We start from the raw sequence: 27,154 nt of genomic DNA, 5'->3' as shown, positions 1-27,154 counted from the left end.
CTCTCTCTCTCTCTCTTCTGCTCCATAGTTCACTAAATGTGTAAAACTGTTAGATTTGGCTCCTTTTATGATGTCATAAGGGGATCTATTGATCATGTGACCTCCTCCAGCAGGCCGACTGACTCCACCTCGCTGTCCGCCATTGTTTTTCCTCACTCCTGGTAAAGATACTGAAGGACAGAGTAAAGCGGCAGGATGTAAACAGCTGATCTTGAAAATGAGCAGAATGATGGATCTTTTAAAGGACATAAAAATATTGTGTTTAGTATGTGGGGGGGGCAAAGAGACAGCAGACGACACGTAACGTTTTTATAAAAATACTTATTTTATTTAAGGGTTTTGCTCATGTTGCTGTAACCGACTCCTACACAGGTCATCAGGACCTTGTCTGCTCCTTTCCTCTCGTCCTCTGAAGGCTTCTGAACCTCAATCTTGAACATGATCTGGAAGAAATCTCTGATGTGTCTGAGGAACTCGATCCTGGGCGGACGGCGAGAGGAGGAGGAGGAGGTTAGTGAGGAAACAGGAGATAGAATCAGTTTCATTTTTACGCTGTTTATATTCCAGCTGCACATAAATAAAACAGGAAACAGTTTTCTGGGTCTACTCAGGACTTCTTTTCTCTCTCATGCATGATAAAGTCAAAGCCAACTTACATAAAACAAAAAGTTTAGCAGAAAGTCTTTAAACTAAACCACGAAGAAGAGAGCGGCAGCACCAGCTCAGTAAAGGGAGGAGTGTATTGTGATGGCACTGCCAATCTTCAGTTATCATAGTACTGTACTTGAGAGGGACACAGCACCGGTACCATGATAACTGAAAATGGACAGTTCATAGTTCGCTCCTCCATGACGTCGACGTAGCAAATATTGTATTTCATCTGTTCTTGTTCCTTAAACTGTAAATCTATTAATTCATCACAGTCACACACACACAGCTGGCCAAGTCCTATGATAATGCCTTCAACGTAACATCATCCAAACCTGGGGCTTTTTATTTTCTGTCTGTTGCATTAAAAAAAGAAAGAATAATCAGCAGCTCTCTTGGCTCTTCTCCTCGTGTTCGCTGAGCAGTGCAGTGGGTCAGTGTGTACTACTAGCAAGAGGAATCAACCTCTGGGTGCACTGGGACATTAAATCTACCCCCCCGTGACCGACCAACCAACAATGTTTATTTGAAAACTTTGGAGTTTTGTCACCTGCCAAGACTGGACGAGTAAAAGAATAACAAAGAGAGGCCTCAGTGTGGCAAAGTGCACCTGTTTAATAACTTATGAATCAGCCGAGGGCCTGTTTGTGGAGTCCAGAGGGGCGAACACACAGTGTGTGTGAGTGTGTGTGTGTGTGTCTATTATTGAATGACGCTGGCTTACGTGTACGGGGAGAGGGGTCCAAGCTGAACCTTCGACACGTCCTGTTGGCCAAGGGTCATCAGGAGCAGCGCCAGGCTTTGATTGGACGAATCCACGCAGCCGCCCTAAAACAGGGAGAGAGGAGGGACGACGAGTTTGAGCAACAACAACAACAACATTAAAAACAGACAGACGTTACGGACGAGATGAGGAAAAACAACAGCATCCACACCGACTCAGGCGACTCAGGAGACAGCTGAGGCGTTTCTCTTGTTCACACAACACAAAAAGTCATTCCTTTCTTCAGACTATGCTATAAGTTTACTCTGGGGTCTCTGGTATGAAGACACGACAGCTTTGAGTTGATTAAAGATGTACAAATGCAAAGACAAAAGTCAGTGTTAGCCAATAGAGCAGTGTCGTAGATCTGTCAGCGAAGGTCCCGCCCCCAGATTCAGCTCAACAAGTAAAACTTCTGGATTTATGTTTCTGGCAATGGAACATCTTGGAGCACACTGTCTGTAGTTTATACTCTATTTTACTGAATAATAAAAAGTTCAACATGTTTCTTGCTCCCCCCTCCTCCTCCTCCTCTCTGACATACCAGACATTCAGAGGACAGAGGAGAAAGGATCCACTCTCGGGCCATGGCTGAGCGAGATGGGTCACACCCGAAAGCTTCTATAAATCACATCCCCTTCAAAAACTGTCCGTTAATTTGTCACTTTAAGTTCGTAGTGAAGTTTGTGTGTGAACCTGAGAAACAGCAGCAGTCTGCAGCGCCGCGCTTCCATCTGAACCATGTGTGCATGTGGCGCAGTCATGCAGCACTGTGGCATCGTGACAGCTCGTCAGCAGGAATATGATTCAATTACATAATTATATCAACGAAGCTGAAACTATGGAGACATTGTCTGACTGTGGTGGGACAAACTCTGCATTCCTTCTACATGTGGACGACATTTATCAAACCTGGTGCGCACGAAGCACAGTTATTACTTTTTACTGCACAAAGGTTTTCTGTGTGTGTTTCCTGATGTCTGAGGTGGATTTTTCACATTTTTAACATTAACTCAACAACATTTTACTAATCGAGCTTAATTTGCCTCCAGTGAAAACCAAACTGGGCTCGTTATCCAGCCTCAGCGACATTTCTACGACTTTATTCACAAAGCGGAGAGCGGAAAGTTGACTATTTATCTCTGAGCTGCTGTTCAAATAACTGCACAACTATTTCCTCTTTTCCACTTTTTGTTCAGCACATCGAGCAGCTTCATTTCAGTACAAGAAACATGAGTTAACACCATCTTTGACAGCTAATTTCAGGCCTTCCAGACAAAACAAACAAAACACTTGAGACAGTTGAGATGTCCCACGAGGCCCCCAGCCAGACACGAGGCCCAACGGAAAAGTCCCTCAAATCCTCACGAAGACACGAGCAAACTCAAACAAGTCATGACAACAAAATAAAATGTCAATTCAGGGGTCAAACTTAATAACTACCTTCACCTAAACCTGTAAAACTGTCATATAAGATGAAGTGAGTGAAAAGAAAACTAAGAATAAGGAGAAAATGTTTTGTATTTGGGGTCTGAATAGTGAGCAAAGCCTGATTTTAACCTCATTAGACGCCGTCCTCACTGCAGCAGAAAACAACCCGGATGTTCTGAGTTCAGTGAGAGCAGCAACAGCACTGTGGATTCAAAGTTATTAGAATTTGAATCCATATCTGGGTTATTTTAAATCCACTTCAGTTCTCTACTTTTTTACTTGTACATGACAAAAGCTGAGTCAGTGGTCTCAAACTGAAACAAGAAGATCATTTAACATGAAAAACTCAACAAACCCTGAAAGCTGCCGGACTTCCATCAGCTCCTGTCCGCTGTTGACGTCGCTCAAAAACAAAATGTCCATCGTGCAGCTTTAATTTACTACAAGTACTGATTAACCACAGAACAAACAGACGCACACATGCGGAGCGCCCACGGCCTTCAGTGTGGATCCACTACTTTTCCTTCCCTCTTCAGATCCATGTTGCTCTGCTGTCCTCCTCTCTCCTCCGTGCTGTTATTCTAATGCTGTTTGCCCTCGGATCAGGTGAATCTACCTGTTCTACCGGCGGCTGCAGCTTCAAGAGGAAAAAAAAAAGCATTTAAACTGGAGGATATTGAGTGAACCAAAGAGACGCGCTAGCTTCTCGCTCTGCTGCTCCGAGTGAAGAGGATGCATCCAAACAATATTCCTGTTTCAGAGTTAATCAGCTGTACCCTGACCAGCTAACTGGACTCACATGACTCCGATGAGGGCTGGGAGGCCGAGCCGTGTGGTGCCACACTCAAGTCGCCCAGTCACTGCATCCAATTGTACGCCCCTTTTTCCTGCGTGACTGTGTCAGATCATACGAGCCTGTGTGGCTTTTAGTAACGGCCCAGTTAGCGTGTCGCACCTCCACAGGTGGAAACACGTGGGGGTTTTTCTCGTCCCGCGGCCTAAAACGTAACCTGACCTTGCCGACCTTTGACCTGAGCACAGGCCGACCTGTGAGCTGGACGTAGAAAGTGTTGAATGATAAATGAACATTTCAGCGTTATGAAATAAATAATCGTATGTGAATTTAACTTTTCTTGTTTTTACTGAGGTGACATGACACTTTTTATTTCATCATGAATCCTGACTTGCTGTTCATATTCACAGCACTTCATTTATATATTAAATATTGATCACTTTGGTGCTGCATAGATTCTTTATTCTTTACAAGTAATGAAATACTAGAACTGATGTCTAATTTTTTGATTTTCAGCTTTTAAATGTAACAAAAAATAAGGGACAGAAGCCTCCATCTTAAAGGAAGTAAGAAAACACCCGATCTGAACAGATATATGGCCTGTGAGCTCTGTCCTGCGCCGAGGTTTTGCCAACAAAAGCGTTTCTCAGCTGAACTCCAGACTGCGGTGATTACCGGGGAATGTGGGTAAACATGCGGACAAAACGCCGTCATTGTTGCGCGCTCAGACTCTCATGTGCTCTGCCGCCGTGCGTCAGGTATTCCCCGAGAATTTCTCCGGGCATGAACTGAAAGCTGACTCCGCTGTGTGCAGGGCGTCTCAGACCTGATAACACCTCCCAGAGATAACGGAGAGCATCCAGCACAGTAACCGACCACCAGAACAGTGGGAAACCCAGTCAGCACGTCATAAATTAGCAGTGGATGTTTTCTGTAAACTGCTATCAGACACTATGCTACGCTTGAATCATGCAGATAAACCAGGACAGGTTTGGTGTTTTGAACAGCAGAAGCAGTTTGCTGCAGGATTAAAGCTACTGAGACACACACCGATCCTCACGAGGTACATCTCCACAGTCGGCCTTATAATCATACAGACACGCTTCATTTTGTAAATCAATACAAAGCCTTGTTTGATCAAAAATGAGGGAATGTATTTCTTTGTGGTATCTATTGTGATCAATTAAAGGACAATTCCTGTGTTTTTAAACCTGGGCCCTAATTTTGGTTTTTTTACACACTGTGGGAGTGAAATTACTATAAGGTACAAATCATGTTGGAATTGGTCCTGTAGGTCGCCTCGGCTGGCAGCCACCAAACGGGCTGCAACAGAATAAGTCAGGTCAACTGCACCTGATCACAGTAGGTCCATTAAAAGAGCTTGTTTGATCCACTGACAGGCTCAGAGTGTTATTCTAAGTGTGTGACAGCATCATGGAAAGGATCCCTACAGAGAGAGACCTGGAAGATCCTTTTGGTTTAACCACAAACAGCACACACACCAGACTACATTCACGAAAACACTGATTTTAGCTCACAGAACACAGGAGCTGCTGCTCTGCTGCTGTCTCTATTGGTTGGTTTGTTTGTGTTATTGTGTGACTTTGGAGTTTTGACAGGTTAGTTTGGATCCAACAAAATATTTGTGGAACACACAATGACACAAACAAACTGGCAGCAGTAGACCTGCCACTGCCATGTTCACTGCCAAGTAAAATTACTATTTTTGTCAATGGAGTCTGGTAGTACCATAGCTCTTATTAAGATTTTTTTATTTCAGCCTGTCTTTTTGGACTGTGAGGGTGGAGGTGTCAATGTATGTGCTGAATGTTGATTCAAAGACACAACTCATAAATACAATGTTTAAAAATGCTCTTTTTGGATGTTTGCTGGCACACAGCCTGTTTGTGCAGAAGCAAACAACAGTGTGACTCCTGAGTGTCTGTTCAGCATGAAAAATAAATCTTGTAAAGCCTCTTCAGAGCAGCCTGAACATGTGAAGTCATTGTTAAAAAGGGGGATTATGACGTATTTCCAAGTGAATGACAAAAGTGAACCAGATGGACCTGAGAAGCTCAGACAGGAGTGTGTTTGGTGCTCAGATGGAGTGTGTGCTGTAGCTGAAGTCTTACCCGATGCACCTCCTCCAGTAGCAGTTTGGCACAGCTCCTGCCGAGGTCCTCCGGCAGCACGGGGTCTCCCTGCCCCTGAGGCGTGGACGACATCTCTGCGCTGAGGAAGGAGCCGTTCAGCGTCTCTGCCACCAGCGTCAGACCAAAACCTGGAGACCTGCAGCCAAAAAATCCATGTAGTTTATCTTCTAGCATGATGTGTAAGCCGTCCTTGTTCACAGCTCAGAAGCTTTGCACTAAAGCTGAGATGCTCACTCACTTTCCAGAGCTGACTCCTTTCATGTGGTCTGTGTAGATGTAGATGTCTGGGAGGAACTGGTTGAGGACGCTCCTGGCTGAGTCCACGATCCTGTTGGCCATCTGAGGAGAAACTCGCACCGAATATCTGGGTTTACACAGTCAAGGACCTTCGCTGACTCCACTGGAGGGAACCGCCTCAGCGACATCGTGAGGCTCCTGATGACGAGTTCAGCTTCTGGCATTAACTGATTACTCAGCAGAAATGTATTTCAGCAACTTCATTGTTTTTTATTCCTATTTCAGGGATCCTGCACCTTTTCTAGAGTCAAATTCCAGCACTTTTCAAGCTTCTCCAGCACCTTCCAGCCATCAGACTCTCTCCATCTCATTTTGTCAGACAGCTATTTATTATATTAATGTAATTAGACTTCTTTGAAAACAGCATATTCAAGTTTTCAAGGATTTCCAGCACCCACCCCTGAAGCTCCTCTGCTGTGAGGATTTGCTGCTTTTCTCTGATTATTAACACTGTAAACTGAATATTTACGGCTTAATGACAAGATATCTGAGGCTCTACTGTTTACTGACATGAATAATTAATAGACAATCATCATCAGGGCCGAGCTGTGAAAAAGGATACGCCACTCCTCTGATCCTCTTGATCTTTCCGGGGTCAGTCAGCTGCACCGGCCTCATGGTTCTGCGGACCGGACACGTGAAGACCACCTCTCCCCCCCCGCCGGGCGCCATACCCCTCTTCACCACCTGAGGGAGCAGCGACAGAGGGACCAGGATGCAGAACGACGGCGGCAGCAGCACATGTGAGCGTTAAACATCATATCTGGCATCGCATCCTCACCTTCAGATCCAAGCCGTCTCCGTCAACGCCAAACTTCTTCATCAGAGGGACGGACGTGGACTTCAGCAGGTCGACCTGCAGCACAGAGTGTTTAAATCAATACAAACATCCTCCTGTGGACCAGGACAAGAGTCTGCGCTTCATCCGTCACAGCAGCAGGGACAGAAAACAGATGAAACATGAAACAGATTCCAAGAAGAAGAAATGTGCTTCCATGTTTCACTCTGCAGCCTTTATCCTCTTTTTGATGGCAATGACACACACACACACACACACACTTTAATGATGTTTTTCTGAAGTAAATTCTAGTTGTTGACTTGTTTTGTACATTTTTTTGATTATTTTACTGCGAGTTATTAATCCAAGACTAATCAAAAGTCATTTTACTTTCACATCAGGGCTACTACACCTTTTCCAAAGTGTCATTCAAGCACCTTTCAAGCATTTTCAAGGTTTTCCAGCACCTTGCAGCTAAGGTAAATTATATATACTCAAATCAAAAACGCTCTCTATGGCTTATTTTGTAATGTAGATTTTCCACCAGTTTCAAGCAGTTTACTCAAAATCCAATCACTTTTCAGACCTCAGACAACAACACATCAAAATTTAAGCAACTTCAAGGACCTGCAGCACCTGTTCAAACCCTGTGACGTCCTTGTATTTGTTTTATTAATCTGTGGAGTGCGGTTATGTGGCGGTAGACCATCTGCCGACGGCCCAGACCACCTCCCTCTCTTTAGCAGCCTGATGTTGGAGAGTACGACCGACACGTGTCAGCCCTGCTGGGCGGTCATGAGCCAAAACTGACCCAGAGGGAGGCGATCGGAGGCTCGGCTGCGTGTCCTCACCGTGGGGTCCACGGCGTCGTTGGTGACCCCCCTCAGCGTGGCCTTCAGAGGGTTCTTCATGAAGGGGGCGAGCATGAGCAGGGCCTCCAGGTAGTAGCCGATGGAGCGCTGCGTGTTACAGTCGTGGTCTACGGAGCCACCGTACAGCAGGCCGGGCTGGTAGAACAACACAGTGCCTGGAGGAGACAAACATACGAGGGTCAGTGGATCAGAAAATAAAATATTTATGGTCATATTTTCTGCTTGATGATGCAGTAAAGTGAGATTTCTCTCTGTGTAACAGTCACAGAAAACACAACGTGCAGAACTGACATGTACAATTAAATGTGAGGGAACAGAAATACAGAAGAAAACAGTTATTAACTTCAGCTAAAATCCTGTTATTTGCATTTGTGGCGTCCATCTGTTGTTGCTGCTGGAACCTGAACCCTGTGCCAATAAACAGTAATTGAATGAACCACCCAGCCTGAGCCATGAGGTAATAATCATTACAACAGCGATGACAACACTCACCTGTCTGGTTAATCTCTATCCTGGAGCCATTGGTCACTTTGTCCAGCAGCCTGATGAAGCTGGCCTCAAAATCTGAAGAAGAAACAGACAAAACGTGCAGTTTGTCCATCAGCTGGTCTGAAGCTGAAAACCTTCTTTACTGGAATTAAAGCCAAATTAACCAAAGACTTTATCCAAAACCTTATTTTTTATTGTTTTTAGTTTGAATGTGACCTAATTAACACCAGAACATGAACATGTGGAACTTCTGCTGAAACTCACTCCCATTTTCCAGAAAAAGTCAGTGAGATAATGTGAAGCTCGGAAAAGCACCTCCACACGAGCAAAACACAGAAACAACTTTGTGCAGAGATCTAAAATCGACTTTGAGCCCCGTTTGCACCGCTCTCCCTCCGTCTGCCCACCTCCTACGCCCCGAGATAAAACACACTCCCAACTGCGTAGCAGCTAGCCCGTTAGCCGCCGAGCTAGCTGCGCCGCCCCGCGCAGACCGAGGCTCAAACTGACCGCGGAGCCCCGGGCTGTCGTCCTTCGACCTGATGCCCCGCAGCTTGACTCGCTTCCCGCTGAGGGTGGACAGAACCAGCCGCTGTCTGAAGAAGTTGCAGCCGTCGTACTCGAGTCCCTGACTTGCCATGTTGTTGTTGTTTCTGCCTCGGCGTCAGTGGAAATCCACGTGTGTTTGTCCAGGAAGACGTTGATGGGAGGCGAGGATACGGCGAAGCAGGAGGGTCAAAAAGGCGGCGTTTTCCTTAATAGGTGCGTTGCGGCGTTCGGCCACAAGATGGCGCCAGATCCTCCTTCATGAAAACAGCGTGGGTGTGTGTTTACGTCTTAAACGTGACTAAAACGTAAACAAGTTGGTTATTTCCAATATTTTAAAAGTGATCTGTCTGTTACAGATGCTGGACTGCAGGTTTAGTGACATTAAAGCAGAATCAGTTTAGTTAAAAACCACTCGTGCAATGATTGAAAGGTCTTTTAGTGCACAATAATTCATCTAACCAGTAACTTATTGTTTTCAGAGAACTGTTGAAGTGTTACTCAGTGCATCATTCGTTTGTCAGTAATATTTTAGGAGCTGACATGAGAGAGCAGACTGGTTGTGTCCAGCTCAGCCTGTCTGGCAGTCTGCAGGTCTGTCCTTCTCAGGGGATCGAGGCTCTGAGGGGATTAATCACCGCAACCTTGCCAACAAGCTTTTTTCCGCCTGTCAGCCCAATTGCATAACAATGTTATAAAATAAACACATTTACATTAAGGCCAAAACAAAGAGGGGGGAGTTTCAGGCGTCGTGCGTCGTGGGAGCGCATCGTCTGCAGCCCCCCCACCTCCCCGATGGCTCTGTGCTGGCCGCTGGTCTCATCTTGCTCCCCCCTCCCTCCCCACCTGCTCCCTCTGTGTCTGCAGAGAGGAATAAAAGTCAGGTTTGGGTGGGAGCGGAGGCCGGCCGGCTGCAGAAGACGCGCCCACTCCTGGCTGCGTTGCGCACTTATTGGGGAAGACGGAAAGTAAACCTGCTCCGATCCAGTCATCCGGAGGAGGGGGGGTTTGATGGGAAGGATACGGCTCCCGTGCTCCTTAAAAACTCCCGTTAGACAAATAATCGTGCAGGGATCCAGAGATGGCTCTTCACAAGATGTTCCGAGCGGTCATCATGGGACCTCCGGGCTCGGGGAAGGGAACCGTGTCTGCGCGCATAACCAAAAGTTTTGGACTGAAACACATCTCCAGTGGGGACATTTTGAGGGCCAACATCAACGCTAAAACCGGTAAGACAGCCCGAATATTTGCTCAGACATTCAGGATCTTATTTAAAATGAAACCCACACATGTTCACGTGGTCGTAGAGGTGGAGAGGCTGCAGCAGGAGAACGTTTCAGGTGTGTGTTACCTGTTAGAATATGCACATAGCTAATTATAATATAACACATGCAGATTATTGAGCTCAGCAGGAAGTGTGTGAAAAATAAAAGCAGCCTCAAACACACACGTTGGAGGAATCTGTGTCGTCCTCAGCCAAGGTCAGACTGGAGAGCAGGGCCACACAGTGTTTGTACTGGAAACACTTGGATCCAACGTTTCCTGATCTTTGCCCGTTACTCCTCAATATCACCTTGGATGAAGATAAGGAGAGGAGTAAAGATAAGGAGGGCCGCTGCACCTTTGAGCCATGAGAGCAGAGGGAAGACAGAACAATTGGTGTGTTGTTACAGCTGTTAGTCTGAAGGGTTTCACAACTTTCAGGCTCCTCAGTTTCACTAAATCCTTGTGTTGTTTGCAATCAGAGCAGTTCCTTTTATTAACACAAGCTTTCCCCAAACAGCCTCTGGATCTGAACCACTGACCTTCCACTCTCACACCGAACACTAGAAAAGCTGCACACAGTGTAATAAGTGAACCCCAGATCTCACTTTGTCTCTTTGCCAACACTTTCCTGGCTAAACCAGCAGCCATGCATCAATGCCACCGCTTTCTAAACACCTTGCACAGTCCCAAAGCACATCCAGCTTTATATTTGAACTACACACAAGGGAAACGGCTCCTTATTTGTCTGTCAATAACTTTGCCAGTTTCTGTGAGTTATTTCCTGTGTGCAGCCTCACATTCACCCTTTGCTGTTTCGTGGTGACATTACAGCAGCGTATGAGCACAGTTCTGCAGGGCTAGTCAGGAAATTCCTTCCTTCAGCTGGACTCTGACCAATTAAAGTGGAAGTGATAGGAAAAAAGGTCCCTCGTGCCTTTATTAGCCCCTTAACTATCACTCACACACTCCTCCATGTAGTTACAGTATATATATATATATATATGTGGATTATACTGTTTTTCAGTCAGACGTTTTAACCCACAATGCCAGAACTTCACTGTTTGTCTAAAACGTATTGATGTCCACATGTGTGCTGTTAAACACTGACCGGATCCACAGAATGTGTCCAACATGATGGAGCATTTACAAACAGCTGCAAACACACAAAACTTCACATGTTCCTGGCTTCATGAAGTCAGAGAGCTCTCAGTGAGCATCTGTGTGTGTGTGTGTGTGTGTGTGTGTGTGTGTGTGTCAGAGCTCGGCCTGCTGATGAAGTCCTGCATCGATCAGGGTCAGCTGGTACCCGATGACGTCATGTCCCGTCTCATCCTGAGTGACCTGCGAGCGATTGACCAGAGCAGCTGGCTGCTCGACGGTGAGAGCACAGCCACATTATCGACACCACCGTATGCATTACGTCCACATTAGAGGAGCTGCAGGATTTTTATGAAGACAAAATGTGTCTCGGCACGATAAATGAAACTCTGTGGAGCTGCAGAGAAGCCAAATCAGATGCTCCACACGTTTGGAAACGTGTGTTTGGTACACACATCATCACTTTTATATTCTCATCAGTAAGAATTAAGGTCTCGCCAGATTAGTCAAAATAATCTGTGAATGATTTTCTGTGTGTGTGTGTGTGTGTGTGTGTGTGTCCTTCAGTCCTAGTTTGTGTCACTGATTTCTACAGGAAAATGATTTCTTGTAAAAATGTGTTTATTTTTTTATTGTAGGTCTTAAAAACAGAAATAGTTTTTCCAAAAAGTTTGAAAAAATGCTTAATTTCAGAGATGATGTTTTAAAAATTAATAGCCTGAAAATATTTTCACCATAATCTGACAATCACTCTTTTAATATTTGAGATGAAACGACCCCACCCTCACGTTTGTTTGGTGAAAATAATCCTGATCAAAACAATCAATATGATCTATGGTGAAATAAACCAAGCAACAGCTTTCACTGATGCTGGTATAAACTTTCATTTTCACTTCGAGGCTTCGAGAGTCTGGAAATGTTTGGTTTAGGTACCTTGAAAGTGCTCGAATTTTATTCTTTAAAAGCCGTAAGAACCCAGAAATCCTTTAATCCTTTGAATGAATCCACCATGACATTCATATTTAACTGATTTGTTCTTATTAAAGCTCCCATATTCAGCTGAATGCACTTTTTAACGTCTTCCCAATATAAATATCTGCCAAAACACCCCCAGACTAGGAGAAAAGATCCTCCCCTCTTCTTCTTCTGCTCCATCTTTTGCTGCATGTGTAAACTGAACCTCCTGAGTCACAGCTTCCACTAACAATAATAATAATAAGAAGAATGTGTGTTTTTGACCCTGAAAAGGAGCAGAATCTGGGACCTTTAATAAAAATCCTTGTTTAGTTGTTCATCCCGTCCACCCCTCTGTCTCTCCACCAGGCTTCCCTCGGACAGTGTCCCAGGCGGAGGCTCTGGACGGCGCCTACAGCGTGGACACAGTCATCAACCTCAACGTTCCTTTCCAGACCATCAAACAGCGGCTGACGTCACGCTGGACTCACCTTCCCAGCGGCAGAGTCTACAACACAGACTTCAACCCGCCTAAAGTCCCAGTAAATACACCCTCCCTTACCTGTTTCATCTTAGACATGTCCCAGAGCTTTCAGTCGGCAGAGTGTCGAGTTAAAACCTGAGACATGCAGTTTATTTGAGACCAAACCTTGGAATGAAATGAGGTGCAAAAGCCCCCGTGAGGCTCATGTAGATGTTTCAGGGGTAAAAATGATGTGACATTGCTGGAAGAGAGATTAAAACAACAGGAGCCACTAACGAGCAAATGGCGCTCACGCTGAGGAGGAAAATATTATGAGGCAGCGTAAACAGAGAGAATGGAGGAGAGAGAGAACAACAACGAGCCACTTGTTTGCTCTCCTCCGGTGAAACTGCACCCCAGTGAGCGGAGCGTCCGGCAGCCAGCCAGGGTAAAGAGCTCTGCCGGAACAATAGTGAGCGCTCACACTCGTTTGGAGTTTTAAACACACACGTGGAGGATTTCTGAGAAGCACGAACGAGATTTTATCGACGCTTCTCTGATTCACATCCTTTGTTGTGCTCGATGCAGCCGTTTCCGTGGCTACCGACGGAGCTCTCTGATAAATGAGGTCAAACACTTCGGGCAGAAAACTCCCATTGATCTCCTCTGATCAGTGGATCATGTTGATCAGGTTTTATTTTTGCGTCACGGCGTCAGGAGCAGCTGCACTGGTCAAACGTTTCATTTCATCACAAAATTTCAGGTTATTTTTCAGCTCGCAAACAAAATGTGCAACAGAAAAGGTTTCCATCTTTCTTTCCTTCTCAAGTCTCCTCATGTCCAGTCAAAAGAAACATTTTAGTCCATTTGTGCTTCAGTGAACAAAAAACTAGTGTCCTCCTCAGTTTCACACAATAACACAATAAGAACACTGGGAATATTGATTATATCTGTAATGGTGATCAGGTATTATTATTATTATTCGTGTTCAGTTGAGCTGATGATTCATGATTCATGATGTTTCTGCGATGATTTGCAGCACGTTCCTGCTGGATTTCCTTCCTACAGTCTGAAAGAGGAACTAACTCACAGTTAATCATTGACTTCAGTCTGTCCAGTCAGCACATTCAGAGCTCATTTCATCCAGCAGAGGTGTGAGTCTCACTTTAGAACTACTTGAATTGTTTTAGGCGTCAATTCAACAAGGTGTCGCAGACTTTCCCAGGAATCTGACTGCAGGTGACTCTGTGGGCGGACGTAGCTGCTCGGTGTTAATGCTGAGATTAAAAAACGCCAAATGATCTCCTGACCTGTGAGGTGGAGGTGGTGTGGAGATAATAAGACACACAGACCTTTTGCTTTCCCTCTAGTCTTTCTGATGAAGTCTGCAGCCCAGCAAGCTGCTCCAGAGAGGAAGTGCTGAAACATCTCAACATATATTTAAGGGGTTCCTATTAAATTAGAACAGAAATAACAGACATTTATGATCCTCAGAGGACGAAGCTGACTTGCTCTGAACTCCTGAATATTGTGACATCCGGTCTGCTTTGTGTTCAGTGTGTATTAGCAAACAGATGTCTTTGAGCATTATTCAGCTGAAGCAGTATCAGCCACGTCTCTCAGTGTTGTTTCTCATGTGCTCATATGCTTTTCTCCAGGGTTTCGACGATGTGACGGGGGAGCCTCTGGTCCAGAGGGACGACGACACACCGGAGACGGTCACACGGAGACTGAAGGCCTACGAAACCCAGACGGAGCCCGTCTTAGAGTACTACAGGTGGAGCAAAACCCAGATACACCTCCACCTATTCACATTCAGACTTTGCACACTTGCACAGAGAACCTAAAGTGGAGAAACCAGCTGATGTTTCGGTGCATCACAGCGTAATATCTCACTGTAGTTTTCTCTACATAGATGCCTTAATTTAGGTGAAAGGCTACAACCGAATGCTTCTGAGCCTTGACCTGGTGCTCCTGTACATTCCTCAGACTCCATGACTGAAACATTACTCACATTCCTAGAGGACAAGCTCATAGGTGCAAACACCCATTTTCTATTACACAGACATATTAAAACAAAAGTAAATTTTTTTTGTCAGCAAACCCAGAACAAAAGTACAAATACTAGACTGAGGGTCTGGAGCTGGTTTGAAAGTGGATGCATCATAATTTCTATTTCTGGACTAATTAGGCAGGAAAACACATTACACTGTGCTCCCTCCATCCACAGGGAAGTGCTCAGCTACTGTCCCACTTATTTTTACCTCAATGTTTGAGGCAATTCATCTTTTTATGGAAGTACATGAAATCAGGGGAGAGTTTAAATTTAGAAAATGATTCGACTGTTTTATTTGCTGCTCAGAATGTTTTAAGGTGGTGCTCATAGTTCAATGCATGTTAAAAACTGATGAATAGATGTTTTTCTAATTGCTGTGTATATATATTGGAATAACAGTCCAGGTAGTGACTGTAAAAAGAGCTGATGTCTGCGTGTGTTTGTCCTGGCAGGAGTAAAGGTGTGCTGCAGACCTTCTCCGGGACAGAAACCAACAAGATCTGGCCGCACGTCGAGGTTTTCCTCCACAGAAAACTCTCCTCGCTCAAACAGAGCGCCGCATAGGAGAGGCACACCGAGGGTTAAAGTTTACCAGCAGGAGCCGCTCTGTACACATCGACCAATCAGGTGCCACTTCAAGTGAACCGAGAGGAGAGTCATCAGCGTAATAACATATTCTGGATGTTCAAAATGAGGCAGAAATAGTCAGAGTGCAGATGTCGATGGGAAAAACTCCACATATGAAGTCCTTTTTACACTAATGATGCACCGTTTTCACCGTGTTGCTGAAGTTAGTTTGGGAAACCCTCAGGACATGTGCATGAAGTCATTAGAGTATAACAAATGTGCCTTTATGAAGCCAGGAGATGTCCCTGAAGGCCGCTCTGCCCAGAAAACTTCCCAGAGTGGAGTTATGCACACTTAACTAATGTTGGCGACACTGTGACAAACAAAGGAAGTCTTCTGGAGCTAAATAAGAGACTTTAACAGCTTTTATTTTTTGTTAGAAACGTTATGAGAGCAACAAAGGTGTGCATAAAGTCCACGTCTGGACTGTTTCCTGGGCAGAGCGTCGCTGCCCTGAAGGGAATCGTGCCATCAAATTACTGTAAACTCACTTTTGCACACACTTTGTGCCTTTTGCTGCTTTAGAAACACTAACAGGTGGCTCAGTGAATGTAGCCTGTAAATACTTTCTATGAAGATGGACCACAGATTGAATAATGTAGAAAACGACCTTTGACCTTACTGAGTATTTTTAATGAAACCATCTTTGTGTAACAGCGTCTTTTAACCACCCGCAGTCTTAATGGTGTTGCCTTTGGAAATCCATCGTTCCCTGCACCGACCAAGTCGTTAAATTTGTGCTGATATTTGTCCTTTAAAGTGATTTGACGACTTGAAACCTTTTGTATTAACTCGAGACGGTGACGGCACAGTTTGCGTGGGGCTGTCAGCTGCAGCTCTGTGTCTTTGTCACCATGTTAAAACCCAGAGAAATGCTAACTGGCCTTGCAGTGAACCGTCGATTTATGCAGCACGGTACCTGAAATGTACTGCGTGTAATTCTTAACACTTGAATAGCGTTTTAAATCTCCTCTTCATACACAACATAACAACCGTGTCATCATAAGTATTTATTATGAATCACAATAAACTTCTGATGCTGGTCACTGTCGTTTGTTACTGTACAGCAGAAGGACACACCTGGAGAGCTTCCCAGTCTCTGGTTTAACCCCTAAAACAGACGGTTAAGAGCACAGCACCCATTTAGCGTCGTACCCCTAAACACTGTCAGACTGACAAATGTTAAAATCGATGCAGCAGAAACAAAGATTTTGTCTTTTTCTTTTACTTCCACACATTCGAGCCTACATTACCCACAAAGCAACTTGACTCACGTCTCTCCGACCCCCAGAGCTTATAACTTTTACTCACTGAGAAAAAGTCCTCCCCAGGATGTGTAAACACACTCTGATATGTACAATCTGTGGAATTACCCTTTAAGGATATAACGACGAAGCCACTTCAGGCTCCTTAATTTTAAATATTTAGTTACTGCAGGTCCTAAAACAACCGTAGCGTTCGACAACAAGACACAAATATTTAGAATCTGTTTTCTATTGGAGCCGAATCATCGTACAGGAGCCGAATCATCGTACAGGAGCCGAATCATCGTACAGGAGCCGAATCATCGTACAGGAGCCGAATCATCGTACAGGAGCCGAATCATCGTACAGGAGCCTGCAGCGGAGGAGGCGAGCAGCTCGCATCAACCTCCTGAAAGTCTTGCTCTTACTTAAGGAGGTGAGACACAATGAACACTGGCCACTGGCTCAGTACAACAGCTTAAGCCATACAATTGTTTTGCATAGTTGATAAGTCACCGTGGTTAAAAGAAGAAAACAAAACAGAAATAGAAACACAATGAAGACCACTACAGCACTGTTTAGCTTCACTGCTTATGTTTACAGTATTGATCATACATGCCACACGTGAACAGGCCCACAGCAGCGCTGTGCATTCAGAGGAAGGAAATCTGTGATATGATGATCAGTGGGACAGCAATGCATCACACAGTAGCTTTCAGTCATAAACAGGTGTGTTGTACTTTAATGCATCGTATGGTGTCTTTAATCCCACAGTCTGCAGTAAAAATCAGCTCATCAGCAGATTCTCGCTCTGATTTTGGCTCTTTAAATAGTTTTGTTGTCAAGAGGGCGGTTAAGTGGAAGCCTAATGACTCTGGCAAACGCTCCTTTGAACACCGACACAAACAAAAAGTAAAAACGAGGAAATGTCACACAATTTTAAACACCAGCTGTAAAGCTCTGAGGCTCTGAGGCCTGCTTCTGAATACATGTTTCTGATTCAGGTCTGCACGACTGGTGACGCAACGCAAGAAGGGACTAAATCTAAACAGGATATGGGGAAGAAAAACAAGTCAAGTGCTTCAAAAACTCCACCCAACACTCTCTGGTTTGAAAAGAGAATAATAAAGTGCAGGACACATTCAGACGCAGAGTTCCTTTCTGCATACAAATATACAGTAAAAGTCTTTGTGAAGAGCCCCCCCCCCCCCCATACTGGTGCTTCTTTTTACATTTTTTAGCTCCAACTCAGGTGTGGATCCCCGAATCATGAACTCTAACGCCACACCACTGATGGCAGTCTGCACAGAGCACTTGTGTAAGGAAACTGGATGTTGGGTACCGATGGCGAGCTGCTGAGGACAAATGGAAGCTAGTTTTACTCTGCAGGAAAAACAAATATGCAGGCCGAGTAAACCTTTCCTGTACTGAGAGATGAGGCGATCTGATCACCTGTCTGCCAGCTGCTTTGAGATTTGAGGCTTTGATTACATGAATGGCTGGTAAAATAAAAGGGAGCAGAATTTAGCTGCTGAATAATAGAAGACGAACACAGCGCCCTCTTCACGCCTCCCGTTAGCGTGCTCTGACATCCAGACAACATCCAGAGAACTCACATTAACCCTCACACAACTCTAAAACAAACGTTTGCACCCAAAGCTGAGCGGTCGGGTGATAAATGCTGAGTTATTATATTGTCTCACGCTCTAAAAAGCTTTAGCTCATTATCTTATGTCTTATGTTAAGCAGCTTAAATAAGTAACCAACTCACTGCTGTCCAGAAAGGCTTTAGAGCAGCCAAGTGCACGACAGCAGCTACTGAAGCCAACTGATCTGCATTGTGTTTGTCATTAAAGGCGTTCTGTGTTTTGGCCGAATTAATGAACGTGTGTGTGCACAGGTGGATCAAATCTTATTGTCAGAGATGTTAGTGGAAGATGTGAAGGAGGTAAACTGGTTAGGACTCCAGACAACACCAGGAATACTTTTTTTTAGACCTTAAAGCCACTCCGGCCCTTCAAAGACAAAAAACGACGCCAACTGTCAAAGTGTTCAAAGCAAAATAAGTAAGATCCTATTCTGTCTGTCGGTTTCTTTCATTTTATATATTTTAGACTTTAAAAAAAAGGAGGAAGGCTGTTTTTGATGGCTTTGTGGCACGAGAACGAATGGCAACTAACAGCTACTGACACAACGATGTATAAAAGAAGCAAAAGTTTAAGAATTAGCACCAAAAGCTCCCGTCGTGACACATTCGTTTATTTCATCTGTGATTCAGCTACCTGACCAGCCTCCCCCCCACCACACACACACACACACACACACACACAGCGTTATTTATCCTCTCCTGACGACAGACCTGCTGGACGGTTTTCACCTCCTCACATGCAGTCGTGAAGCTTTTAACCCCTTAAATCAAATATATTTACCCTCAGGTTGTAATTTTAATTCCAGCCTGACGAGTTAAATGCTGCAGAAAACACACACACACGTCCAAGTAACCACAGCCGGAGAAGATCTGCTCTCCGTGTCCCTTACACATTCAGACAAACTGCTGTTTTAGCAGATAATTAAAAATAATAAAATACATGAGGACAAGGCATGTCCTCACCAAATCTAAAATGACAACACGTCTGAGACTCTCTTCCTTCACATGCTCTGAGGTGGCTAATTACGCCGTTAGCATGTTTTCCTATGCATGATTATTCAACAGACACCCACCTGCTCACCGTGTTACAGTCCTCACTGTAGACACATGACCAGGTAGATTTAAAAGCTTACTCAAAGGCACGTTGCCTTAATAGTGAACGTCGACCACAGTCAGGCCTCTGACACAAACAAATAAAGGCCGGGGGTAATAAACCAGGACGTACACATAATGTACTGCCAGTTAAGCAAAATATACATTCCCATCACTTTAATTTAACGAATTCAACAATATATGCATTTTTCAACACTTTGCTCTTCTTCCTTACTAGTCTTGAGTGTTATCACTTGTTTTTCAGTCCCACCCAGTAAATGAGGAGGCTTCATACTAAGATGTGACCAAATAATAACACACTGATCAGATGGAGGGAAGTAGAAATAAAAGCCAGCCTCTGATATCAGCTTCACATACAGGCCTGATGCCGTCTGCAGCTACAGACCCCGGCGTCACTATTAGAGAAAACATGGCATAAAATGTTCATGATTAGCAAAAACATGACCTCGTAGCACACAGGACCCAAAGCCACCGATCTGTGGGCCACGCCTCGTCGCTGACATGATTCATTTAAAGTGACCCAAACAAAACTCCTCAGTGCCCCCTGACCTCAGTCTGGACTGGACCACCAACCTGACTTCACCGCTTTGGTATTCTGTGTGTTGTCTGGATTTTATTTCCAATTTGTCAGATTGTTTTGCTGCCGCTTAACGAGGACAGCCAGCTTGATATGAAGACGTGAGACCTCCATCTGTAAAACCAGGACGATGGCACAGCCCATGCATTCAGCTGGCACGACGCCCTGCAGCAGCCAGCTCGCCAACCACACCGACGCAAAGTCGAACACACTGAGAAACGGCTGCCAGCAGGAAAACATCATTTCCTGCAGGTTCTCCACCACGTCTGTTTATTCCTGATTTTCTGGTCAGCTGTGTAAAGATGGCTTAAAACTCTGATTGTGACTAGATGTGTGTGTGTGTGGGGGGGAGGCGGAAGGGAAGCGGGGGGGTGATCCTACAGCCCCTAGGAGGTCTCCATCATGCGAATATCGTCCGTTTCTGTAGCGTCGTCCTTTGTCCACCTCCCTGTGCTCGCCCACAGTCCGGCCTCTATGCAGCGCTTCACGGGATACTCTGCCACCTAGTGGGGGGGGGGGGACAAAGACCGGAGGCTCCAATGACGATCAAAAACCACTCACAGGTGACGGCTGTCGTGCAGAAATCAACATGAGAAATAGATTTAAAAATGGAGCGGAGACAGACTCGGGGGATTAATGTGCTGCTGCCTAGTTAGAGGATTATGACGGTTATATAACGGCACTCTGCCTCTTTAACATTTAGCACACTGATCTGAGCTCAAGATAGATTCTGAATTCACAAATATTCCCTTTGCGTCGATTTTTGTCAAAACAAATCTGTGGATTTTTTTTTTTTTTAAATTAAGAACAGCTCGTCATGCACACATGCTCCTCCGCTCAGCTCTAACTGAGGTGAAGAGACACAAGGAGAAGAAAAACAGCACAAATCCAAAGCAGGGCTGGGAGCTCCTGTTTCCACAGAGTGGATCACATTCCTGGGTAGCCGTCATTCCTCTGTGTGAGCAGTGGAGGAGGTTTCTTTCTTCCCTCTGAGTAGATGTTTGGCAGCTTGTCAAGCTGTGGGGCCGACGGAGGGGAGGAGGCCCCTCTCTCTGCCGCTTACAAAAGGCTTTCAAGCTACAAAGATCAAGTTTGGTAGAAACCGTCTGTGAAATCTGACATTTGGCCACTTTCACCACCTACTCCATCTGAATATTGAACTACTTGCCCGTCTAGTTGTTCGTTTAAACTGTCACATATAATAAAAGGCCTTTTATGTGTAGGAGACAGAGCTCAGAGGACCAGAGAGGGATCATTTGGTGAAGCTCCACTCATGCATCTATCAAACACACTGATGTAAAATAATCATCACTGGGTGGGAGCTTTGTGATCACAGAGGTGAGGATATTATCTTCCAGGTGTAGAAGAAGTGAGGCCGACGCTGAAGAGCCTTAAACCTGCATTCTTTCTAATGTCCAGCGGGGGGCGACTCCACTGGCTCCAAACAGAAGTCTGACTGCTAAGTGGGGAGAACACAATCACCTACGAGACTCTGGGAAAAGAAAAAGAGCACTAACCAGAGGTAACGAGTCCAGGGCGTCTTTGGGGTCGAGTCTGCAGTTTGTGCCAGTGTTCTGTAGTTCAACGTTGTCGGCTGAATCCTGTTTACTCTTCGCCGTGTATTCTTTCACTCTGTGTTTGAAGGCCTCAAGCTCTGTATGGAAGACTTCTAAGTAGACGTCTTGTCTGTCCTGCACAGAGACAAAAGGCAAACTCATGAGGAAAAATCTCGGCCGACTCGGCCTAAAGGAAAGTCCGTCTGAGGGGGAGTGATGTCTCACTTTGGCTTTGTGGAAGAACTGTCTGAAGCAGCCTCGAGGGTCCTGCTGAGAGTTGGAGGCCATCTCCAGGATGAACTGCATGACGACAGCTTGGTGCGCCACCTGCTCCATCAGCGCTTCTTTCTGCAGGAGACAAAACACAACGCTGATTTCTGAGTGTCTCAGTAGGCCACATGTTTAACCTCGTGAACTGTCCACAAACCTGAAAATGCACTTTTCCCTCAATACCCAATTTTTGAATCGTGTGTCAAATTACTTGTGTTAAGAAATTACTGATACACACGACTGACCACTGAAAAGAGTTCATAAAGGGATAGTTTGTATTATCTGAAGTCATTTAATCATTTAAAAACACATCAGTTATAGCATATGCTATATTTAGAATATTTTCACTGCTTTCCATTACTGTCAGACAACATTTTCCGATTGAGATCCAAAGCCAGACTCCATTGACACAATGACAAGTAGTTTCTTGTAGCTCTTTCAGTAGATCCTGAACTAATCATTTAAAAAAAGCAAAGTCACAAAATAACACAAGCAAACTAACCGATCGAGGCAGCAGCTCGGCACCTCCTGTGTGCCGCAAGGTAAAATTACTGTTTTTGTAAATGGAGTCTGGTGGCTTTGAAGTGAGCGAAAAGATGACGGCTTCACTTTCCGGTCAAAAAGAGCTGTGGTGAAAATATTGTAAATATAGCAAATAGTTTAACTGGTGTTGATTTTTTAGGTGGCTAAATCATCCCTATCTAAAATATCCACCATCTACTGTAGGTAAAACACTGACTGTGGACAAGCACCTCTTACAACCAAGTCATTGTGTTTGCAGGAAAAAAGCCTCACACTCATGAAAACAGTGGAAAAATGAGGCAGACATCAGGGGATTTGTTCATGAAACAAAGATCTAACATGAGACTGATCAACATGAAGGGTTATGGTGACATGCATGTACAGCTCGTCGTTAAAACATTTCCCTTTTTAACATCTTGACATGTCACAGTAACAAAAAGCTCATGAAATGAATCATGTTTAGCTGCTTCAGGTTCAGGATCCTGGTCGTGTGAAGCTCAGCCACACCGTCATGGCCGATCGGCTCTATTTTCCTTCGACCACAACAGTCACAGCTGCATTTTCAGTGTGTGCAGAGGTCAGTGCTCATGCTGAGGGATGTGGCTCCACGTTTACCCTGTTTTTCATGTTAGATGAGGCGTTCATCATGATAAAGGAATACGCCACCCGCTGCAGCTAGATGGCCCTTATGTGACTGGACACAAATGGAGTTTTCTGCCACAGAGGGAGAGGATAAAAATAACGTCTGCCTGTCCAGCGGAGGAGCCCAGACCTGCACACACTTCTTTAATGCTGCCTACGCCTGGTGTTCATGGTGAGTGGACATGTGCATTCAGTGAGAGAATATTCCTTAATCCTGTTAATAATTAAAAGAGGAGACACCACCAGCCTTTGCATCCTTTAGGTACATTACCCCTTCTTGCTGTAGTCTAATGCACCACAGGATTAAGTAGTTGGCCGTTTCCTCACAGATGAGGTGAGGCATGTCGGCGAGGAATCGCTGACTGTCGTCCCATCTCCGCAACATACCTGACAAATGGATAAAAAGCTCATCGGTTCAGGTGTTCTGGACACGTTAAAACAGACTGACAGTAGTTTAACATGCAGAATCTCCCCAGACAAGGAAGATACTGCAGATTCTGATTATTTCCCAAATAGTAAAGCACTGTGTATGTTTTAATAACAATATCCTTCCTTCCAGCACAGAAACCAGGCATGAAACTTTTTAAAGCTTTTGTAAAAGTTACTGACGTCGTAAAAGTTGAAGGCGTAAACTGTGACGAGGACTCTTCAGCACGTCCAAACTGGCTAGATAGTTGTTTGCAGTAATTTAACAGGCATTTACACTCAAAGTACTGATAATTTGGATAAATGGTATACATGACGATGGACAGGAGTTTGCTGAAAAACATCAGGCAGTCTGACTTCTCCTGCCGCAGCTGGGTTTAATGTGTTGAGATTAATGATTCACATTTCCTCATGAAAACTGAATGATTTGATCTTTTCTTGTTAAACTGGAGGACACACCTGAATAACTAAATAATGACATTTTATTACTTTTGCATCATTAATCTGAGGATGAGACATCTGAGACGTCACTTACCGAAATGTCTGAGCTCTTGCTCGTACTTTTGAAGAAACGTCTTGCACTTGTCCTGATCCGCGTCTACGGGTCGATTTTGGACGTTGATGATGCTCTGGAGGAGAGAGACAGCAGGCGCACACACACACACACACACACACACACACACACACACACACACACACACACACACACACACACACACACACACACACACACACACACACACACACACACACACACACACACACACACACACACACACACACACACACACACACACACACACACACACACACACACACACACACACAGTCAAACAGTCAAACAGTCATAACATGGCTTCATGCATCACTTCTACATGGAAAAAAGCTAAAAAAAACTGTCTGCAAGCTTCTTGTTGAATTTATGTTGTCAGTATTTAGTTGTTTTACTAATAGTCATGTGATTAGTAACGCTTTCTTTAGATTACATTTACTTTATCATCTTGTTGTGGAGCATATTTCATGTTTAACGTGGGTCACACTGTGGGCGTCTGATGCTGTACAGGTAGGCAGGCAGGTGTAGGACCAGCATGCACCTGGATGCGCCTGTGGTTTTTTTAACCTGAGAGGCAGCAGGAACAGTGATTTCTTTATTCTTTTGTCTGCTTGCTTGTTTTCTGAGAAAATGAACCATTAGGAAACTTTGCATGGACAATTCTTTTGAATACATCACATACCCACAATGCACCATTGATTCTCACTTTAGTTTTGATAAAGGGCCACTTCACTTGTGTAACAGGGTCATATGTAAATCTATCTGTTGTTGTTGTCACAGTCACATAAACTCAGTCAGAACCTTCATTTCTTCTTCTCTGGTTCCTACTATGAATTCCTTTTGCTCCTTCTTCCTTTTGTTTGGGTGGGTGTTATTTTATTTTGACTCACAATCATAATCCATCCCATTTTTTCTCGTATGCGTACGTTTTGTTTCCAACGATTATACAGTGTCTGTCACAACCTGTCGGTGTCTTGATTTCAATGAACTGGCACTTTGCGGTGACCTAAGCTAACTTCTGTTTCATATACTTATTTTATTTGTGTAGGATGTGGAGCAGGCAGTAAAAATAACGTGGAGGTTCTGTTTTCTTCTCTGTCAGAATAAAGAGATCCTGGGGTCATGGCGTTTTACCGGTCCAACCAACACAACGCACAAGTCCACCGGTTACACTTACCTTATCAAAAACATCCCAACTTCCGACATCCCCGAACAGAGGGCTGCGGCTGGGCCCCTGACCTCCCAGCATGCTCTCCTTGCGGCGCCACTCCTCCTCGGTGTGTGTGAGTTCTGTGGGGCACACCCGAGTCCGAGCGCGCTCCTGCTCCAGGGACTCGGAGCTGTGGACGCCCAGAGAACAGAGCTGATCCTGGGCCTCGGCCAGTCTCCAGCTGGACACGATGGAGGCCTTCACACAGCGCTGCTGGCTCTGGCACAGGGACGCCATGGCACAGTCACAAAGGTGTGATGGAGGCGGCTGATGTGAGGTAAATAGAAAATAAAGACATTAGGACAAGGAACCAATATCGCCTGTGCACCCACTACGGTGGTGGGTACACCACCAACCAAACATGAGGTAAACGCACTTAAAGCTGATGTTTAAATCTAGATCAGTGGGAATTTAGCACTGCCCTGCCTGAGAACCTGAGGTCGCTCTCCTTTGGAAACAGGACCAACGTTGGTAGAAAACAGTCCAACTGTACTCAAGAGTCACTTCTGCAGGTTTAATTTGCATAAACACATGAGGAGAGAAGACTTAAGTGAACTCTAGATGCTCGACTCGTCTCCAGGGGACTTAAAATGCTATTTTTCATCCTTCTTTTCAGTCTCCAGTTTCCTATACAGACTAAATACATCACTTCCCTGTATAATGACTGGGTCCATTAGGAGTGAATGGCTGACATCTGCAAACTGCCTGCTGACTCTAAATCACAAACTCACTGTGGGTCTTTGGCTTTTCAGCTTTCATGCTGTATTTGATCCAGGGTGGGGCAGCAGGGCTAAAAATACATTTCTGCTTGTTGCCATCGCACCCATGGCTGCACAAACAGCCACATGCCTTCTCCAGACAGACAGACAGACAGACAGACAGCTGTCGGTGTGTGAGGACCTGGGGGAACGGGACAGTGAGCTGCCGGTCCATGTCCAGTCGTGGCCTCTGATCTCACCACCCCACAAATGGAAGAGCTCTGACAGAAACGTGACACTGCAGAACATTTATAACCGTGTAATGGCTAGCTTAGCAGCACGGCTGTGGGTTAGCATCTGGTTAGCATGCAGCCTGGACACACTGATGCTCTGCGTCATAGGAGCTGCTGCCTAAAAGTGATGGCAGCTGCTCCCTCTGAGCTAAAACTGATAGGACAACAAGCTGATGGTGAAGGTGGAAGCTGGGCAACGGAAAAAACTTGGCATGAACTCACTTCAACCCAAACAGGCTGAAGTTAGTGAGTTAGCATACTTATGAGACCATTAGCTGTGTGCTAGCATGAGCTAATTACCTGCTGGCTCGGATAAACAGCACTGAATCCCCTGGCTGCTGAAGCTGGGTCACTGCTCGACTCCTCATCGGGCTGAACTGTAGCTTCGTTGCCAAGCCACTCCATCACTGCTAAGCAACTAGCCGGCTAACGCTAGCTTACGCCAGCTAACGCCAGCTAACGCTGCTAGCTTAACGGTGCTGGAGGGAGCAGGAGCAGTGCTGCTGTCTGAGGCTCAGCTCTCCGCCGCAGCGCTTTTGGATCTAAACGGGGGTCTGGACAGTCAGCAGAGCCGGCTGGGGGGGTGTGACGCCCCAACTCCTGTAAATAACACCGTTATCAACTACAACAACAATAACAACAACATCCGCTGGCTGCTCCCGCTGAGCGGCTGCGTCCCGTTTAAGAGGCGACGCGTCGAACACGTGGTAAACAACGTGACCACGTGACGCACGCATTTTCTACTGTTTTCTACTAGATTCTACTGAGGAGACAGTTATTATTATTGATTATTAAAATATAATATAGGTCCATTTATAACAGCATGTCGTTGTAGAAGTTCAGTTATTTAATTATTGAAGTCCATAAAAAAAAAAATCCAGTAAGAAACTTTCTGGAAAGAATGATTCAGTATCTCAGAATAGACTCCATGTGATTATTCTGGGATATCAAATTATTTCTGCATTAGATTTAGCATTATTGAGACACCAAGTTGTTATTTTTAGGTAGAATGGGATTATTCTGATAAAGTTTCTCATTATTTCATGACACAAAGTCATTTATATTGGCATATATCAAATGGGCATCCTATGGTGACCGTACAGTAGGGAAGTGTAAAACATTCATTATAAAAAAGATAAACTGTTGGTCAGGCCACTCTTAGATAAAT

General features: G+C 44.9%; 3 protein-coding genes across 3 annotated transcripts; 1 reads left to right on the top strand and 2 right to left on the bottom strand.

Moving 5' to 3' along the window:
* Nucleotides 1-301: 301 nt before the first annotated feature.
* rcl1 (RNA terminal phosphate cyclase-like 1) lies at nucleotides 302-8,919 on the bottom strand. The gene is made up of 9 exons (XM_070850356.1): nucleotides 8,735-8,919; nucleotides 8,228-8,299; nucleotides 7,715-7,890; nucleotides 6,867-6,941; nucleotides 6,648-6,772; nucleotides 6,027-6,152; nucleotides 5,768-5,924; nucleotides 1,373-1,476; nucleotides 302-480 (listed from the first exon to the last, which is right to left on the bottom strand). Exons 1-9 carry the CDS (start codon nucleotides 8,862-8,864, stop codon nucleotides 327-329), a joined length of 1,119 nt encoding a protein of 372 aa, XP_070706457.1. The 5' UTR covers nucleotides 8,865-8,919; the 3' UTR covers nucleotides 302-326.
* Nucleotides 8,920-9,812: 893 nt separating this feature from the next.
* On the top strand, nucleotides 9,813-16,278 carry ak3 (adenylate kinase 3). Its single transcript, XM_070850357.1, has 5 exons — nucleotides 9,813-9,999; nucleotides 11,295-11,414; nucleotides 12,458-12,630; nucleotides 14,210-14,328; nucleotides 15,060-16,278. Exons 1-5 carry the CDS (start codon nucleotides 9,852-9,854, stop codon nucleotides 15,169-15,171), a joined length of 672 nt encoding a protein of 223 aa, XP_070706458.1. The 5' UTR covers nucleotides 9,813-9,851; the 3' UTR covers nucleotides 15,172-16,278.
* A 3,840-nt stretch (nucleotides 16,279-20,118) lies between these two features.
* On the bottom strand, nucleotides 20,119-26,652 carry cdc37l1 (cell division cycle 37-like 1). Its single transcript, XM_070850860.1, has 7 exons — nucleotides 26,287-26,652; nucleotides 24,963-25,262; nucleotides 23,768-23,861; nucleotides 23,078-23,193; nucleotides 21,598-21,720; nucleotides 21,334-21,507; nucleotides 20,119-20,319 (listed from the first exon to the last, which is right to left on the bottom strand). The coding sequence occupies exons 1-7, from the start codon at nucleotides 26,389-26,391 to the stop codon at nucleotides 20,203-20,205; spliced, it is 1,029 nt and encodes a 342-aa protein (XP_070706961.1). The 5' UTR covers nucleotides 26,392-26,652; the 3' UTR covers nucleotides 20,119-20,202.
* Nucleotides 26,653-27,154: the final 502 nt, after the last annotated feature.

This window comes from Pempheris klunzingeri, chromosome 19 (genome assembly GCF_042242105.1).
Source record: "Pempheris klunzingeri isolate RE-2024b chromosome 19, fPemKlu1.hap1, whole genome shotgun sequence".
In the NCBI taxonomy this organism is placed as follows: domain Eukaryota; kingdom Metazoa; phylum Chordata; class Actinopteri; order Acropomatiformes; family Pempheridae; genus Pempheris; species Pempheris klunzingeri.
The sequence above is the reverse complement of the archived record's forward strand: the minus strand, read 5'-3'. Positions and strand labels throughout refer to the sequence as shown.